The 20,563-nt window shown below is 40.4% G+C and overlaps 1 protein-coding gene across 3 annotated transcripts in view; it reads left to right on the top strand.

The window, feature by feature from the left end:
• SS3 (starch synthase 3) overlaps positions 1-20,563 on the top strand; it is a 549,711-nt gene that overhangs the window by 41,382 nt on the left and 487,766 nt on the right. For all 3 annotated transcript variants that reach the window (XM_089458559.1, XM_089458560.1, XM_089458558.1), the window contains 2 exons: positions 4,383-4,452; positions 4,709-5,929. In XM_089458559.1, the coding sequence (XP_089314685.1) occupies positions 4,383-4,452; positions 4,709-5,929 (1,291 nt within the window). The remainder of the gene's footprint in view (positions 1-4,382; positions 4,453-4,708; positions 5,930-20,563) is intronic.

The following is a 20,563-nucleotide window of genomic DNA, read 5'->3' on the forward strand; positions in this document are numbered from 1 at the left end:
CATAGCACACAAGTACATTGTTTAATCGAATTAACAATTAGAAGAATTAACATCAGTTGTTGTAGTAGGAATCAGGTAATTGATTTTTCACACAAGTCGGCCTGAAGGATGGCTATTCGATCCCTCAAGGAGGCTATAAATACAAAGGAGCTCGACCTCATTTGGACACTCATCTCAAGCAAGCTCGATCTGTAATAGCGAAGAAGAAGAAGAGTAAGAAAATGAAGATTTCCACAGTTATTCATATTTGAAGAAAATTTTAGGATGGAACTGTTTATAGGATTAATATCTTGTCCAACGTTAAGGATCAAGCCAAAGATGATTTTTGAAAATAATAAAAGACTTTAAAATTAAAGGGTTTTAACTTAAATAAACAAGTTAAATTCAAAGGCAAAGGAAAAATTTGATTTAAAAGTAACAAATTAATAATAATAAAATAGTTGATTTAGGAAATTGAAAAATTAACTAATAAAATAATAATAACATCAATTATTCAATAAGAAGAAGAAGAAGAAGAAGAAGAGGAAGATTACAGGGAGGGAGAATAAAAATGTTGTCTTTAGGGAAATAATTTACTATTAAAGAAAAAATATAAAATATAGAAATCTTCCATATCTCCACATTCCTATGGAATTAGAGGGAGTGCTATATACCATTCGAAATGTCTTGGAATAAGCTTTCCAAACATATATCCCATCCTCCCATTTTCGCTTGGTAATGAGAATAAAAATTTTGTCCAAAGATAGGGTATCCAATTGGGGCATCATAAGTCCAAAAACAATATTTCCAACAATCTTCATTTTCCAATCTTTATCTTGGACATAAGTAGTCATCTTAATTTTCCAATATTTATCTTGGACATAATTAGTCTCACCTATCGTTGATACCAATGACAAAAATATTTGCAACATTAGTTATGTTTTGGAGCATTAGGAGCGAGCTTTGGTGCATTTCTAGCAAGAAGAAGGGTGTGGGTTCATGGATAGCAAGAATGGTGTGGGCAACAAGAAGAAGTATGCGGGCAACAAGAACAAGGGCGTGGGTAGCAGTTGTTTTGGTAAGTGAGTTATTTTCTGTTTTTGCAACATTCATGGCTTCTCAAAGTGGTGTTTCTAGTGCTCCTAAATCTACTCATGAAACCAGGCAACAAGAATATTATCCTCTTTGGAAGTATGTTATCAAAGTCAAACAAATAGGTGTCGGTGTTACATGCGAATGGAAGTGCAATTTCTGCAAAAGTGATAGGACCTTTAAGGGCTTTTATATAAGAGTGAAGGCTCACATTTCGTATGAAGAGATAAAGGGTATTGAAGTGTGCGCACAGACCATAAATTCGGAGGTGAGGTATACATTCAAGAGAGAGTAAGATGATGCTCAAAGGTTGAACGATCAAAGAAGCTAAATCGATATGGGTGGCACTAGCAATCTTCGCTTTGGTGCTAGCAATGAGCCAAGGATTGTTCATGAAGTAAGAAAGAGGAGGGCGTTGGCAATAGACAAAGAGTTTTCTAAGCCATCAAATCTAGTTAAAGATAGTAGATTGTTGAAAACACTTGACAATCAAGGGAGAGAAGAACGTTTCTCAAGAGTGGCAAGGGTTGTCTTTGCTTGTGGCACCCCTTTTAATGAGGTTCAATCCCCATATTAGTTGGATTTGGTGAGAGCGATTAACACAAGTTATGCCTTTGTTGAAGTTAAAACTGCATTAATGAGTATGGTGGCAGGTACGACTTGGTTTAAATGGAGACAAGCAGATTGAGAGAAGGGAAATATGGTGAGGAGGGTGTTGATTGACGAAGATTGGTGGAGCAAGTACTCACTGAAGTTCACAATACCTACATTTGATCTTCTCCAAGATGCAAACACAGAGAAACCTTTCTCGGGAGAGGCTTATGATGACATTGAGACCATAATTGAGAAAACCGTGGAAATTATTACACAAGAGACTCCCACTCCTCCTTTTGTGGATTTTGATTTGGCTGAGCAAGTGGGGTCTATCATTATTACCGGGTGGAATGGCTTCAACGTTTGCGCACTTTCGTACATGCTCTAAATCCAAAATTTTATGATGAAGAATTCATTGCTCATCACAGTGGGAAGGGAAAGGCCCCACATAAGGACAAGGAGGTGGAAAATGGAGTGAAGAAACGCCTTTTAGAGGTTTTTCCAGCTTCTTTACAAACTCACGCAAGGGGGGAATTTACTTGTTTTGCTGCTGGATTAGAGGATTTTGCAGATATATCAGCTTTGGATGAGGGGAGACCATGAACCTGTTTAAGTGATGGACTTGTCATGGGGAAAATGGTGTTTATTTGCAAAATCTCGTGACTCGTATTCTAGCACAAATGACAAGCTCTTCATTAGCATAACATAATTGGAGCACTTATAGTTCCATTCACTTTGTGAAGTGCCATAGGTTGGGATCGCAGAAGGCTGAGGATCTGGTATATGTTCATTCAAATCTATGCCTTGTGTCTCGTAGGGGTGAAGAATATACAAGTGTACTTCATAAAGATTGGGATGTGGAAGCAAAATGTTCAGACTTAGAGCTCCTCTCTTGTTGCTCTTGATATTAGCGCTAGTGGTGATGCAAGTGGAATTGCAAATGCATGTACTAGTAGAGTTGCATCTTTTGTTGAACAATCATCTTGTTCTACTTTTGTTGATGATGATGGGGATGAGGATCATTATGATTAATGATAGGTAGCCAACCACTAATTGTCTTTTGTTCAAGCACATATAGCCTCATTTATAAAGATTGATTTTGGAACCTTTGATGTACAACCTCATCTATAAAGGCTAATTTTGGATTTTTGCATCATGTGATTTAAGAGTTAATATAGACTTGTTTTTTCCTCTGAAATGTCATTTATGTGTCTCATTCTTTCTTTTCTTGCAAGATAATGTGTTATTAACTTATATATATATATATCGTTTCCATTTTCCAGGGGTAGCGTTTCCAGATGTACCTATTTTGAAAACTTCTAGACGTTTTGGCGTTTTGTGCAACTTAGGATGCTCCCCAAGGGCTTAAATTTGCTGGTTGTTATAAGCTATTGTTTTGTTGCAATTTTTTGGTTTAAAACCCTAATTTATAGCAGCCTTGAGTATTTTCTTGATTTGGTATGTTTAGGAAACTATTTGAAGTTCCTTAGGCTAACCCTAGCCTTTAGATGTCCATTAGATACTTTGAACCCAAATCTGGAATTTACTCCTTCATTTGACTTAAACCCTTGTTTGTCGTATCTTTATCTGGTGGATCTATATTGTAGGATCCTTAGGGGGCACGTAGCTTAACGTGCTTGGATTACTTGATCCCTAAGCCCTACCAGGGAAACCTCCCTTGTGTTGGATTGTGTCCATCACTAAAGAGAGGGGGGAGTTGCTGAGTTGGCAGTGGTAACACAACTATGTGTTGCATATTGTCTAGGTCACCTAGTGATGTGTTGTACTAGGTGCTAGATTTTTTTGTAACAAGTCCATCCTTTAGCATTTTTATTAGTGAAGATGAAATTGCTGTCCCTGAGCTAGTGAAAAATACATATTAGTTGCCTGTAGGCTACAACAAGGCAACAACAATGATTGGGCAAAGCCCAAGAAGGCACAGATTACATCTAAGAGTGCATATGCCCAAACAAAGCCAGCCTAGTTACAAGCCACAACCAGCAGATCCCATGCAGGCATGGAGCTAGTCTGCCAGGATTTGAACCTGGGTCATCTTCACAGCCACTGCTCTAAGTTGCCACAAGAACACAACCTGAAGGACTCCTCATAAAAATATTTACAAGGAAAATATCACTTACATAAGTCAATATTAATTAAATTATGCTTAGTAGATTGTCTTAATAGAGTACTATGAAGCTACAGATTAAATGATGAAAATGGTATGTGAAGTTGTTGTAAAGATATCTGCTGATGGGAAATGGCAATCCTGCTATCTAACATTTTTTGATCTGCGCAAAGCAGCCCTTGTATGTATCGATGTCTGACACAATGTTGGATTTGGAAAGTTCTGAAACGCGAGATTCATAAGAAAACTGTCAGGAATGCATATCAGGGAGTAGTAATTTGTTGCTAATATTTTAGATTCATCTTCTGTTTTATCATTTTATGTTTGAGTAAGCATTGTAATGATTGGCGTGACTGCTATAAAATGCTAACATACCAAGGCCTCTTAAAACACAAATTACAATTAGTTATTAATGTTGAATATTAACACACTTCCATTTATTATAAAACAAATACTTCTTCAATATGGAGTGAGCTATATTTCTTTGTCCCTTGGACTATATAGGGGAACATAAACAGTGTCATCTAAAAATTGGAGATTCCTTTAATTTGTTGCCTTTTAATGACTGTTCTTCCTTATTTATTTCCTCCAGGTATGGAATGGTTCATTGCAGGAGGTTTCTAAGAATAGGAGACGCTCCACCAATATTGTGGCAAATGCAGGTTAGCTTGTTCTTTTTTAATTAAAAGACCATAAAATCTAAAATCGAACTTGACAAGAACATTCTTATCTGGTTATTTTTATTGTGATCATAGAGCTCAAAACACCTTTTGCATATTTCATAGATATTACACACTACAACAAGATTCAGATGGGAATGTATAATTTAATATGAATTTAATATATGTATATTCTTAGTGTTGTCAAATATAAGCTTTAGCCTTTAGCTGATGAATTCATTTTTTTTTAACTCTGCAGACTTTACAAGAAGATCTCGTAAGAAGCCGGTGGAGCCAAAGAGAAAAGATGCTATTTCAAAGGATATACCGGTATCCCGTAAGCCTGCAACAGGGGTGGCAACAGATGCTCATGATCAAAATAAGGTAAAAGGTGAACGGGATGTCAATGATCTGGATGCAAGTGAAGTGAATCAAAAGAGTCAGGGGGCCCAACATGTAGCTATTACTGGTGGGAAAAAGAATTCTCAGGTTGCTGCTGCAAGCAGATTCACAAAAGATATCAAGAGGGATGTGGTTGACAGCAGAAAATCTGGGAGTGGTGCTGGAGTATCTGAAAGGGAGAAATCACATGAGACCCAAGACAATCAAAAGATGCAAGATGCCGAAGATTTACATGCTGCAATAAAGCAGAAAGAAACTGAAGAACTATTGAAAGAACATAATTTAAAGAAAGAAAAAGCCGAGGCACGAAGACAGGACCTGGAAAGCCTTGCAAAGGAGAACTTCTCTCTTCACAATAAGGTGTTCTTTTATCCTATTGTTGCAAATGCAGGGCAAGAAATTGAGATTTTCCTTAACAGAAGCGTAACAGCTTTGGCCAATGAGCCAACGGTCTTAATCATGGGTGCTTTCAATGATTGGAAATGGAATTCCTTTATCATGGAGTTGCAAAAAAGTGAACTTAATGGGGATTGGTGGACTTGTAAATTATTTATACCAAAGCAGGCATATAATATAGATTTTGTGTTCTTCAATGGGGGTGAGGTCTATGAAAACAATGATAGAAAGGATTTCTCAATAGCAGTTGAAGGGGGAATGGACAAACAATCATTTGAAGATTTCCTGCTTGAGGAAAAGCGTAGAGAGTTAGAGAGACTTGGCGCAGAGCAGGCTGAGAGAGAAAGAGAGGCTGCAGAGCGGCGTAGAGTGGAGGAAGAAAATGCTGCAAAGGAATCAGATAGAGCAGAGGCAAAGAAACAAGTGGCTGAAAGACGAGAACAAACACGCCAAGCCATGCAGATGGCAGTAAAGTCTGTTGATGGTTTATGGTGCATTGAGCCTGTTGACTTTAAAGGAGGAGATAGAGTGAAACTCTATTACAATCGTTCTTCTCGTCCACTTGCTTTTTCTTCCGAGGTTTGGATTCACGGAGGCTACAACAATTGGATAGATGCATTGACAATTGTTCAGAAGCTGTCTTATGATAGTGCAGAAAATGGTGACTGGTGGACTGTGGATGGTATGTATGTACTGGCATCTTTTTAAAATCTTTTACTGGTTGAACATGTCAAAGTTAAAATTGGGCTTTCAACAGGCATGGTTATATCATGTCTACTTTACACACATTTTGCAGAAACTCAAACATTGGCATCTAAGTTGCACAATACAGGGAAATTGGTACGAGTTTCCAAAATGGAAAGAGGCTGGAAACATGACCCCCAAAAATTTGGAACATAGACATACATAACAAGGTATTTCATAAACAACTCTTTATAATATTATATTGAAACTTTGAAAGAAATCATTATGAATAAATGAGAAAGAGCATTTGTTAAAATTGGAAACTAGGGCCAAACTCCATGTGGGTCTACTTATTCATGGCAGCTGATATTTTTCTTGGATTTCTCTAGTCGAGAGGTGTAAGATTGATCTAAAGATCATCCGATTCCGACATGTATTCATGGAGATATGAATTTATTTGTGTTATGGGACAATTCGTCAAGGTCGGCCAGCAACCAAATTGCCCCCACATGTGCTCAATATTTTAGTATAAAAAGAGGTGGCTTGCTAGTCATTTGCACACACACTCTTCTTGTGATCTCTTCCTCTCCACTTGTCTTTGGGTTTTGGTGGGAGGAGAGATCCTAAGAGACAACACTGCCCTAATGAAGGAGAAGCCCTAGTCATGAAGGAGACACAACTTTAACGCTGCCCTAAATACAGTCATGGAAACACAGCAAAGAGTGGGTTAAAACGCAGGTCTATAACAAACATCTAGACGCTGATTTAGGAGGGTCATATCATGCCCTAGCCGCAGAGAATAAGAGGGCTAATGACTCTATAAAGGAGGCCTAAAAAGATAGGTTCTAAATGCTGCCAAGAGAGCTCTATATACGCTGTCCGAAGGTGGCCCTAATCTGCAGCTACAGAGCTGTTCTAGCTGCTGTCTATATAGCCCTTAAGAAGGGTCTTGTAGCATTGACAGCATAGTGCACAGTGATGGGTACAACAGTCATTGGTGCAGCATAGTGCACAGTGATGGCTACAACAGTGAATAGGTGCAGCATAGTGCACAATGACAGTGGTGCAGCATGATGATGAAGAGCAGCATGTTGGGTACAACATGATGAGGTACAGCTCATTGATGGTGCAGCACAGTTATAGGTACAGCAAGGTGATGGAATCACCTGTGTTCGGATCAGCTACCTCATGTATCATCTTCTTAGAGAAGATCTATGCTCTTATTATGACAAATCAAAATGTTGACTTCTGATGTATATGTACTATCTCTCTGTCTCTGCTGAACTATTGAAGAACATATAAGAAGAATTGATCAAGGGTTTCTCCACATTGGGGTTTGTCCCTGGTTGGCGCCACATCTTGTGTCCTCTTGTCTTGGCTTGTTTTCTGCGATTTATGTTTATGTTCTATCTGCATTTTAGTATCATGCTAAATGTGATTGCTAATCTGGAATTGATATTGAGCTAATATGGAAAATTGAAGTAAATTTGCTATTAGCATAAAACATACCTAAAAATAACATGGTGTTAGAGGTGAGGCGAAGACAAAGCCCAAGCAAGAGTGAAAGAGAAATCACCGAAGATAGTTGGAAAGGGCAAAAGGATCAATGGATTCCTCATCCCTCTTCAAATTCGCCAAGGGTGAAGTCGAAGCAGAGAATATTATCTAAGTGGCGCAACAGAAGCATCTGATGGCCTACCTAAAGATCACTTCAATGGGAAGTCCGGATCTAAGGGTGGAAGGAAAGGCAGATGCCTTGCTTGCAATAAGTTCGGCCATTATGCGAAGAAGTGTCCAAATGGTAGGGACACATCACTTGATGATGATAACAATCATTCCAGGGACATCTTCAATGATCGAAGTAATGCAAGTCATCAAGGAAATGGCCAACTCTTCAAAGAAAGCAAGGAACCCCAGGTATGAAGAATCAGAAGTTGTTCTTGATAAGATAAAGAAGCATTATCTTATATTGACCCTCTCCTTCGGACTCTTTGGGAATTTGGCTTATTGATTGTAGTGCTTCAAGGCACTTCATTGGATAGAAGGGTGCTCTATCTAATTTGGTAGAGATGGAAACAATTGTGGGATTATACTTGGAGTCAATGCCACCTATCTCGGAAAGGGTGTAGGGAATGCTACCCCTCAATTGAATGAGGGTAATTCGATTCATTTACAAGAATCCCTTTTAGGTACCTGATCGCAAGAAGAACCTGATGTCTATTTCGGCAATGGAAATCAAAGGTTTCAGGGTGGCATTCATCGATGGAAAGGTATGTGCTTGAAAATGAAATTTTCAAAGATGCTTTTACTCATGGGTTCAGGGTTGGCAATTTGTATCAAGTTGCAGGAAGTCCATTGGGGACCATGTCAGTTGAAACATCTCGTCTATAGCATCGGAGGTCTGCTTAATATGGGGCCCCACCCGATGTGAGTCAGATGGTGACAGGGATGCCTGAATTCAAGAAGAGCATGAAGGTACATGTCTGAGATGTACTGAAGGAAAATCTTACGAGGGGACCATTCCCCTCATGTAGCAGGTCCATAGGTTTGGAACAACCCGAGGGGTTTGAGATTCATGATCGAGAATCTCATGTATGCATGTGGAAGAAAGTCCTCTATGGCTTGAAGCAAAACACCTCGGGCTTGATATGAGAGGATTGATAGCTGTCTAATGAAGCTGAGATTCACTAGGAGTGAAGCCAATCCAAACCTTTGCTTGAAGATTATGGGTGATAGACCTCTCATATTGGCACCTTCTGAGGACGACCTCTTTCTAACAGGTGTAGACCCTCTCATTTGCAAAAGTAAGAGGGAGTTGGATTTTGGATTTGGAATAGTGAACTGCAAGCCCGTGACTACCTCGATGGAGCTTAACTTTCAGAAGTAATGTGGTAGTGATGCCGGACTTGATTTGGGAAATGCCTCTGAGTTTCATAAACTCATTCTAGCATTGATGTTCTTGGTGAACTCCCGTCCGGATATATGTTTTGCAGTTAGGATGTTGAACTCATATATGGTTGAGCCTCACTGGATTGGTGCCAAGAATCATTTGAGATATCTTCAGGGCACAATCTCTCATGGATTGAGGTACACTGCCAGAAATGTGAAGCTGCATGATTATTCTAATGCTGATTAGGCAGGCAGTGTGGAGGATCGCAAGAGCACTTTTGGGTGTTGGTTCTCTTTGAGTTCTGCTTTGATATCCTGGATGAGCTGGAAGCAGATGTTGGTTGCTTTGAGCACTGCTGAGGCTGAATACATTGTTACAAGTATGACCTCATATGAAGCTGCCTGGTTGAGGAAGCTCTTCAGTGAGCTGTTTGGACACGTGCTAGATACCATCATGATCTTCTGTGACAACCAGCGGGGGATTCGATTGTTGAGGAATCCTGTGTTCTATGATTGCTCCAAGCATATAGACATCAGGTACCACTTTATCTGGGATATGGTACATCAAGGAGCAAGAAGGCTCCATCGCACTGGGACTGATGTGCAAGTCATCGATATTTTGTCGAAGCCCCTGGGAAGGGTCAAATTCTTGACTTTCTGCAAACGACTGGGAGTCGTGGAGAAACTCTCTCCTAAGGGTCTTGTATGATATGGACATTGAGCTCTGGGAGCTTCGGGGGGCTTGGGGGTACACCTCGGAGAGATGAGCAACCATAGGGTGAGTGGTTCAGCCTCCCCTTAGTGGTTTTCTATGTAGGCAGGATGAGTGGATCATCCTTCTCCTGTCGAGACACAGTCATAGGGTGAGTGGTTCAGCCTTTCCGTAGTGATTTGTTGTGTGCAGGGTGAGTGGTTCAACCTTCCCCTAGGATACCCTTGGCGACGTGTAGGCATGATGAGTGGTTCGTCCTTCTCCTGCTGAGACATCCTACCCATGTAGTCTGGGACTCATGGTAAGTACCTCTCATCTGGCCAATGAGTAGGGAAATGAGGATAGGGACCATAGTAGTACCGATGGACGCATCGTGTTACTACCGTACTCCCTATGCTAGGATGATATTGATCTGGGATCAATTGGAACTAACTTCGGGTTAGTAAGAGTATATAACTCACTCTCTTTTGGAACTGATGTCAGATCAGTAAGAGTGGTATGACACACTCTCTTCATTGGGACTGACTTCGGGTCAGTAAGAACTCATTTATATGGGACCGACTTTGGGTCAGTAGAGGATGGTATGATACATTCTCGATCACTTCTTCTTCTTCATAGTTCAGTAGAGGAGAGCGGTGCAGGGCACTGATGGCAGAGATAATACAATTTGACAGATGGATTAGCAGATGGAGTTCTCCCTAGTTGAGAGGGAGTGTTAAAATTGGAAACTAGGGCCAAACTCCATGTGGGTCTATTTATTCATGGCAGCTGATATTTTTCTTGGATTCCTCTCGTCGAGAGGTGTAGGATTGATCTAAAGATCATCTGATTCTAACATGTATTCATGGAGATATGAATTTGTTTGTGTTATGGGACAATTCGTCAAGGTTGGCCAACAACCAAATTGCCCCCACATGTGCTCAATGTTTTAGTATAAAAAGAGGTGGCTTGCTAGTCATTTGCACACACACTCTTCTTGTGATCTCTTCCTCTCCACTTGTCTTTGGGGTTTGGTGGGAGGAAAGATCCTAAGAGACAATGCTGCCCTAATGAAGGAGAAGCCCTAGTCCTGAAGGAGACACAGCTCTAACGCTGCCCTAAATACGATCATGGAAACACAACAAAGAGTGGGTAAAACCGCAGGTCTATAACAAACATCTAGACGCTGATTTAGGAGGGTCATATCATGCCCTAGCCATAGAGAAGAAGAGGGCTGATGACTGTATAAAGGAGGCCTAAAAAGACAGGTTCTAAATGCCGTCAAGAGAGCTCCATATACGCTGTCCTAAGGTGGCCCTAATCCACAGCTATAGAGCTGTCCTAGCTGTTCTCTATATAGCCCTTAAGAAGGGTCTTGTAGCATTGACAACATAGTGATAGGGTGCAACAATATGATATGATGGAACGACATAGTAATAGGGTACAACAACATGAATGTATTGAAGTGCTACATGAAAGATGTAGCATGTGTATGATGGGTGCAACATAGTGCACAACGATGGATACAATTGTCATTGGGGTAGCATAGTGCACAGTGATAGGTACAACAGTCATTGGTGCAACATAGTGCACAATGATAGGTACAACAGTCATTGGTGCAGCATAGTGCACAGTGATGGGTACAACAGTGAATAGGTGCAACATAGTGCATAGTGACAGTGGTGCAGCACAGTAATGCTTAGTGTAGCATGATGATGAAGAGCAGCATGTTGGGTACAACATGACGAGGTACAACTCAAGGATGGTGCAGCGCAGTGATAGGTACAACAAGGTGATGAAATCACCTGTGTTCAAATCAGCGACCTCATGTGTCATCTTCTTAGAGAAGATCTATGCTCTTTTTATGACAAATCAAAATGTTGACTTTTGATGTATATGTACTATCTCTCTGTCTCTATTGAACTATTGAAGAACATATAAGAAGAATTGATCAAGGGTTTCCCCACATTGGGGTTTGTCCCTGGCTGACGCCACATCTTGTGTCCTCGTCTTGGCTTGTCTTTTGTGATTTATGTTTATGTTCTATCTACATTTTACTATCATGCTAAATGTGATTGCTAATTTGGAATTGATATTGAGCTAATATGGAAAATTGAAGTAAATTTGCTATCAACATAGAACATGCCTAAAAATAACAACATTTAAATGACAAACAATGTTCCACCATCGCTTACAATGGGATCCTCATTATCAGTATCACCCTTTGACTCTACTTCGATCCTTAAGGCACATTAGTCAACACTCAATTTTGATGGAATTGCTTAATCCAAGCCGTAAGATATGGTAGAAAAAACTTAACATGCCCGATAAATGATTTTTGATTTGAGTGAATGGTACTGTTTTGCTAATGCCATGACAAAGGAGTTCAAAATCAATACCACAAACATCGATGTATACAAAGGGCTTGGTGCTTTTGATTAATTGCCAATGCCATACCTTCATATGTGATGGAATCCAATGAAAACGCTGCAATCATACCAATCTTGAAATTATGGAAACTGTTAAGTCTGTTGAATTTTGAATGGGATATGAATTTCTACTTTCTCTAAATGAAGTTCGATGATGTCAGAATCACTCTTAAACATCCTGAAACAATGGTAATGTTAAAAATTTAAGTAAAAATATAAAAAGAAAGATAAATGAAATTTCAACTTTCACTTTAGATAAAAAGGCTAAAAATTTAAAAGTTTAAGTAAAAGGATGAAAAGGAAAGATAAAGGAAATTCCAAATTTTACTTGAGATAAAAATTATATGCATCTAACATTACCATTAATTGTCAGTTTTTTTTGGTCATATTAATGTGTTTTTAGATCTAGCATTCAGATTTCTATAGTTTTGATAGGAGTTCAAGTTTTTCAATTTCTTAGCAGTCAAGGGTTAGATTCTGATGGCAGTTCTACTTACCACGATCTGAAAATTCAACATGGTATCAGAGAATGTTTTCTAAGATTTTTTAGATCCGTGCATGGAATGGGCTGCTGCCTATGAGTGGGTTCTGTCAGAGGATTTTAGCAGGTGTGATGCCCTGGCTTCAAAGATTGACGTTGATCCATGCTTGAGATATAGGCACCTGGACCTGTGAGAGGGTTGTAGGTGAGATGCCCATGACACTTGTGAGTCAAGTGTTTTTTATGCTTGAGAGTGGTGATTTGCACTTGTGATAGGTTACTGATCTGACTCAATTTTGTTAAAATTGACAACTAGGGCCAAACTCCATGTGGGTCATCTTATTTATGGCAGTTGATATTTTTCTTGGATTCCTCTCTTCGAGAGGTGTAAAATTGATCTAAAGTTCATCCGATTCCGACATGTATTTATGGAGATATGAATTTATTTGTATTATTTGACAATTTGTCAAGGTCGGCCAGCAAGCAAATTACCCTAGCTCAACCTCAATGTTGCAATATAATAGAGGAGTCTTCAAGTCATTTGAGACACACTTAGATCTCTCTTGATCTCTCCTCTCCACTCGTTTGGGTTTGCCCTCTCACAAGGAGGACGTAGTGGAAAGGGTTATCTAAGGGATCTGGACGCAGTCACCTAAAGAAGCCCTAACATCTGTCTTGTGAGGAGATCTGGCTGCAGTTAAGTGGAGACCTATACGCAGTCAAGGAGGCATCATACGCAGTAAAAGGAAAGGCTTAATATGCAGCTGAAGGAGAAGCCCTAGCCACAGTCCTAAAGGTGCCCTAGCCACAGGTCAAGAGGAGCCTTAATCCACACTTAAGGAAGGCCCTAATCAGCTAAAAGAGAGCCCTAAATCTCCACTTAAGGAAGGTCCCAATTAGTTGAAAGAGAGCCCTAAATCCACAGTCATAAAGGAGACTAAGACGCAGTCAAGGGAGGTCCTATTCACTGTCAAGAAGAAGCTCCAATACGCAACAAACAGGGAGCCCTAATCCGCTGTCAAAAGGAACCCTTAACTCACAGTCAAGTGGACCTATCCGTTGTCAAAAGGGAAGCCCTCATTCGCAGTAATGAGAGGCTCTTATCCGTAGCTTGTAGGAGTCCTAATCTACAACAAAAAGGAGTCTTAACATAACATTTAGAAGCTTGGAAAGACAACGTATTTGCTGTAGGTGACAATGTGATGAAGGAAGCTGTTCTAGGCATGCCTTAAGGACTGTTTGCTAGGTTGATAAGCCACAATCATAAAGTGAAGGAATGCGTTGAAGAGATCTGCTCCGTAGATCAGAGTATGTACACAGTTAGATGCTTGAAAGTGCTGACAGCTAAGATAAGTTCTTATAGGATAAGATATCGCTGTGTTGATGATGTTTCGAGGACATTTGCTACAGGAGTTGCTATGTGCTAGGCCACAGGCCATAGCACCATAGCAAGGGCTACTTAGGGTTGCATATTGTGCCCTAACCAGAATTGCAGGAGCAGCTAGCAAACAGAGGAATGTTGCATTAGTATTATGTGGCGGGTCATTAGTTTGATGATCTCCTCAAAGGATATGCTACAACACTCTTAGTGATTGGTTGAAGATTGTCATGAGAATTCAGGGCTGCATCTTTGAACTGTCATCATTAGCAGAATGATGGATTTTTCGCTGCTGTCATACATATTAGATTTGTATATTTGTACTATCTCTCTCTCTGCTGAACTATTGAAGAATATAAGAAGAATTGATCAAGGGTTTCTCTCTCTCTGCTGAACTATTGAAGAATATAAGAAGAATTGATCAAGGGTTTCTCCACATTGGGGTTTGTCCCTGGTTGGTGCCACATTTTGTGTCCTCTTGTCTTGGCTTGTCTTTTACTGTTTATGTTTATGTTCTATTTGCATTTTACTATCATGCTGATGTGATTGCTAATCTGGATATTGATATTGAGCTAATAAGAAAATTGAAATAAATTGTTCTCAACATAGAACATACCAAAAATTAACATGGTATCGGAGCTGAGGTGAAGACAAAGCCCAAGCAAGAGTGAAAGAGAAATCACCGAAGATAGTTGGACAAGGTCAAAGGCTCAATGGGTTCCTCATCCCTCTTCCCAACTGTAGACAAGCTCCGTGAAAAGTCTGACTATCACAGATGGAAGATGTTTCTTGATTTGACATTGGAATAACAAGAAGTGTTGGATTATGTGAAGGGTAAAATCCTTGAGCCTCCATCAAATGCATCGGCTGCTACAAAGAACAAGTACACCAAGGGGGAAGTCAAGGCGAAAAAGATTATCTGAGATTCCATTGTTAAGCGTCTGGTGGCCTACATCTCTGATCTAAACACCTCCAAGGAGATCTACGACAGATTGGTAAGCATGTTCAAGGTTAGTGATGCAAATCAATTTTTGTTCCTCAAAAGTAAGTTGAAGGATATTAAGAATGGCAAGGATGAGGATATTCAATCCTACTTCTTAAGGATCACCGAGATCAAGAATGATCTTCTATCGATTGGAGAAATCATATCTGACAGGGAACTTACTATCACTACCCTTGGAGGACTCCCACCCGAGTGGTATATATTTAGAACCACTATTCTCAATAATGCTCGAATTCCGGGATTTGAAGAATTGATGTCAAGATGCAATCAAGAAGAAACAAGAATGGTGGAACAATAAATGCCTTCTAATAAAGGCAACCCCACTGCTTTCTCTGCTCATGCGAAAAGGAGAAATAATGTAGGGTTTAAAGGTCATTTCAATGGAAAGCCTAGATCTAAGGGTGGAAGGAAGGGAAGATGCTTTTCTTGCAATAAGTTTGGCCACTATGCGAGGGAGTGCCCAAATAGAAGGGGCAACTTCAACAACAATGATATAAGGAATGATAGGTACAATGGCAAAGGAAAAAGGAATGCAAGACATCAAGGAAATGGTCGACCCTCCAAGAAAGCAAGGAACTCTAGGTATGAAGAATCAAATGTTGTTTCTGATAAGCAAAAGGAGTATTATCTTATATCGGCCCTCTCCACTACCTCTCCTCCGGACACTTTGGGAAATTGGCTTATTGATAGTGGTGCTTCAAGGCACTTCATCGGATACAAGGAAGCTCTCTCTAATTTGATAGAGAAGGAGACAAACTTGGAGATTATTCTTGGAGACGATGCCACCTATCCCATAAAGGGTGTAGGGAATGTTACCCTTCAATTGAATCAGGGTAACACGATTCATTTACAAGAAGTTCTATATGTACCTAATCTCAAGAAGAACCTGGTGTCCATTTCGACAATGGAAGACAAAGGTTACAAGGTGGCATTCATTGATGGAAAGGTATGTGTTTGGAAAAGGAATTTTAAAGATGCTTTTACTCTTGGGTTCAGGGTTGGCACTTTGTATCAAGTTGCAGGAAGTCCATTGGGGGCCATGTCTTGTGACACATCTCTTCAAACTGAACTATGGCACCAGAGGTTTGCTCATCTTCATTGTGAGGCCCTACCCGATGTGACACAAATGATGATAGGGATGCCCGAGTTCAAAGAAGAGCATGAAGGTATATGTCTGAGATGTACCGAGGGAAAACTTACAAGTAATAGCAAGACCATAGATGTGGAACAACCCGAGGGGCTTGAGGTTCATGATCAGGAATCTCATATAAGCAGGATGAAGAAAGCTCTCTATAGTTTGAAGCAGGCACCCCGGACTTGGTATGAGAGGATTGATAACTATCTAATGAAGCTGGGATTCACTAGGAGTGAAGCCGATCCGAACCTTTACTTTAAGGTTGAAGATGATAGATCTCTCATACTGGTGCTTTATATGGATGACCTCTTTCTGATAGGTGCAGACCCTCTCATTTACAAACATAAGAGGGAGTTGGATTCCGAATTTGGAATGGTGGACTGCAAGCCTGTGACTACCCCGATGGAGCTTAACTTTAAGAAGTTATGCGGTAGTGCTGTCGAACCTGAATTGGGAAATGCCTCTGAGTTTCGTCAACTCATAGTAGCATTGATGTTCTTGGTGAACTCCCATTTGGATAGATGTTTTGTAGTTAGCATGTTGAGCCAACATATGGTTGAGCCTCATCACTCACATTGGATTGGTGCCAAGAATCTTTTGAGATATCTTCGGGGCACAATCACTCATGGACTGAGATACATTGTCGGAGCTGTGAGGCTGCATGGTTATTCTGATACTGATTGGGCAGGCAGTATGGTGGATCACAAAAGCACTTTTGGGTGTTGTTTCTCTTTGGGTCCTTCTTCGATATCTTGGATGAGCAGGAAGCAGAAGTCGGTTGCTTTGAGCACCGTTGAGGTCGGATACATAGCTGCGAGTATAGCCTCCTATGAAGCTATCTGGTTGGAGAAGCCCTTCAGTGAGCTGTCTGGATACGTGCTGGGTACCACTGTGATCCTTTGTGACAATCAGAGTGGGATCCAATTATCAGAGAATCCTGTATTTCATGATCGTCCCAACACATAGACATCAGGTACCACTTTATCCGGGATATGGTACATCAAGGAGTAATAAGGCTCCATCACATTGGGACTAATGAGTAGGTCACCAATATTCTGATGAAGCCCATGGGAAAGGTCAAATTCTTGACTTTCTGAGAACAACTAGGAGTCTTGGAGAGACCCTCTCCTGAGGGTCCTGTATGATATGGATATTGAGCTCTGAGAGCTCCGTGGGGCTAGGGGTACTTCTTGGAACGATGAGAAACCATAGAGTGAGTGGTTCAGCCTTCACCTAGTGGTCTGCCATATAGGCAGGATGAGTGGTTCATCCTTCTCCTGCTGAGACACAATCATAGGGTGAGTGGTCTAGCCTTCCCCTAGTGATTTGTTGTGTACAGGGTGAGTGGTTCTACCTTCCCTTGGGATACCCTGTGGTGACATGTAGGCAAGATGAGTGGTTCATCCTTCTCCTGCTGACACATCCTACCCATGCAGTTTGGGACTCATGGGAAGTACCTCTCATCTGGCCAATGAGTAGGGAAATGAGGATAGGGACCATAGTACTACCAATGGAGGCATCGTGTACTACTGTACTCCCTATGCTAGGATGATATTGATCTGGGATCATTTGGAATTGATTTCGGATCAGTAAGAGTGGTATGAGACACTCTCTTTATTTGGAACTGATTTCGGATCAGTAAGAGTGGTATGAGACACTCTCTTTATTTGGAACTGATTTCGGATTAGTAAGAGTGGTATGAGACACTTTCTTTATATGGGACTGACTTGGGGTCAGTAGAGAATGGTATGATACATTCTCGATCACTTCTTCTTCCTCATAGTTCAGTAGAGCAGAGCAGAGTAGTGAAGAGCAGTGCAATGATGGCAGAGATAGTATAGACTGGCAGATGGATTAGCAGATGGAGTTCTCCCTAGTTGAGAGGGAGTGTTAAAATTGGCAACTAGGGCCAAACTCCATGCAGGTCATTTTATTTATGGCAACTGATATTTTTCTTGGATACCTCTCGAAAAATTGATCTAAAGATCATCCGATTTCGACATGTATTTATGGAGATATGAATTTATTTGTATTATTTGACAATTTGTCAAGGTCGGCCAACGAGCAAATTACCCTAGCTCAACCTCAACGATGCATTATAAATAGAGGAGTCTTCAAGTCGTTTGAGACACACTTAAATCCCTCTTGATTTCTCCTCTCCACTCGTTTGGGTTTGTCCTCTCACAAGGAGGATGTAGTGGAAAGGGTTATTTAAGAGATCTGGACGCAGTCACCTAAAGAAGCCCTAGCAACAGTCTTGTGAGGAGATCTGGCTGCAGTTAAGAGGAGACCTATATGTAGTCAAGGAGGCATCATACGCAGCAAAATGAAAGGCCTAATACACAGTTGAAGGAGAAGCCCTATCCACAGTCCTAAAGGTGCCCTAACTGCAGGTCAAGAGGAGCCTTTATCTGCACTTAAGGAAGGCCGTAATCAGCTGAAATAGAGCCCTAAATCCATGGTCATAAAGGAGACTAAGACATAGTCAAGGGAGGTCCTATCCGCTGTCAAGAAGAAGCTCCAATACGTAGTGAACAGGGAGCCCTAATCCGCTGTCAAAAGGAACCCTTAACTCATAGTCAAGTGGACCTATCCACTGTCAAAAGGGAAGCCCTCATCCGTAGTAAAGAGAGGCTCCTATCCGCAGCTTGTAGGAGTCCTAATCTACAACAAAAAGGAGTCTTAACATAACATTTAGAAGCTTGGAAAGACAACGTATTTGTTGTAGGTGACATTGTTCTAAGCATGCCTTAAGGATTGTTTGCTAGGTTGATAAGCCACAGCCATAAAGTGAAGGAATGCGTTGAAGAGATCTGCTCCATAGTTCATCGTATGTACATAGTTAGATGCTTGAAAGTGCTGACAACTAAGACAAGTTCTTATAGGATAAGATACTGCTGCGTTGATGATGTTTTGAGAACAATTGCTACAGGAGTTGCTATGTGCTAGGCCACAAGCCATAGCACCATAGCAAGGGCTACTTAGGGCTGCATATTGTGCCCTAACCAGAATTGCAGGAGCGGCTAGCAAACAAATGAATGTTGCATCAGTATTATGTGGAGGGCCATTAGTTTGATGATCTCCTCAAAGGATATGCTACAAGTTACAACACTCTTAGTATTTGGTTGAAGACTGTCATGAGAATTCAGGGCTGCATCTTTGAACTGTCATCATTAGTAGAATGATGGACTTTCTACTGCTGTCATAAATATCAGATTTGTATATTTGTACTATCTCTCTCTCTGCTGAACTATTGAAGAATATAAGAAGAATTGATCAAGGGTTTCCCCACATTGGGGTTTGTCCCTGGCTGGTGCCACATCTTGTGTCCTCTTGTCTTGGCTTGTCTTCTACTGTTTATGTTTATGTTCTATCTGCATTTTACTATCATGCTGATGTGATTGCTAATCTGGATATTGATATTGAGCTAATAAGAAAATTGAAGTAAATTGCTCTAAGCATAGAACATACCAAAAATTAACAATTTGCAGGTGGATTTGTTTGGTCATGATGTTTTTTAGAGCTTTTAGGAATGAATAGTCTTAATTTCAGAGAGTGTGACCAGTTAGAAGGTGCTTCCAAATTTACTCCATGGAAATTGAGGCTGCAGATGTTGTTAGAGGAGATTGATCTTTGGGGCTTTGTCGAAGAGAAGGTTACTACTATTGATCCCCAACAACTTGTTGAGCATAACAAGAAGGCTATAGAAGAGAAGAGAGCCATCGTTGATTTTGTGAAGGATTGTTTGATGCCTTAGTACTTACATCATGGAGAAAAAGTTGGTGAAGGAGATTTATGATGCCTTGATCATTTTGTATGATAGTATGAATATTTCTTGTAAGATGCTTCTAAGAAACAAGCTCACTAGTACCTTCTTCATAGAGGCTATGTACTTAATGAAGATCATTGAGTTGAGTGATCATCTTGCTATTGTCTGAGAATAGATTAGGAATGAAGAGTTGGTGTTCATAGCACTAAATTGCTTCTCTTCATCTTGGGAATCTTTTGATTGGGGTTGTTGTACTCGTGAGAAATTGCCTAACTTTGAGAGGCTTTGGGATGATTTCATCCAAGAGGAGATCGGGCCAAAAGTAGTTTTAGTTGGAGTGGAGGAGATCCCAAACCCAACCCTTATTGAGAAGATGAGGAGAGAAGAAATTAGGAGCCAAGATGGTTAGAAGGGCTAGACGAAGAAGACTTGAGTCATTTGAAGTGTTTCAAGTTCCACAAGATGGGCTACTATGTATTTTAGTGTCATAAGAGGAAGGAAGCCAAGTAGTAGTAGAAGCAAGTTGCAAGGAGTGCAAAAGCTTTAGTGGGAGCAGATGAGTTAACATCTAGACTTTTTAGACAACTTTCTCCATATTATAGTGCCTTCCCTCAACATTGTTTCTAGAGGAGGGTGATATGTGGATATTGGAGCAACTAGACATAACCTTCAACAAAGGCTTTCTGCAAGCTTAAAAAATGATAGGATCTCCTACAAGTGGAGTTGGGCAATGATGCCTATTATCACAAAATCTAGTACCTTATTGCAAAGCCTTTCACAAGGTGCTAAGGCTAATGGAAAATGGAGGTGTTGAAATTATCACTTAGGCAACAACTTCCCTTGTTTTAGTGAAAGGA

This window comes from Pinus tabuliformis, chromosome 7, assembly GCF_031772625.1.
Source record: "Pinus tabuliformis cultivar Carrire ecotype Pingquan chromosome 7, CPIR1, whole genome shotgun sequence".
NCBI lineage: Eukaryota > Viridiplantae > Streptophyta > Pinopsida > Pinales > Pinaceae > Pinus > Pinus tabuliformis.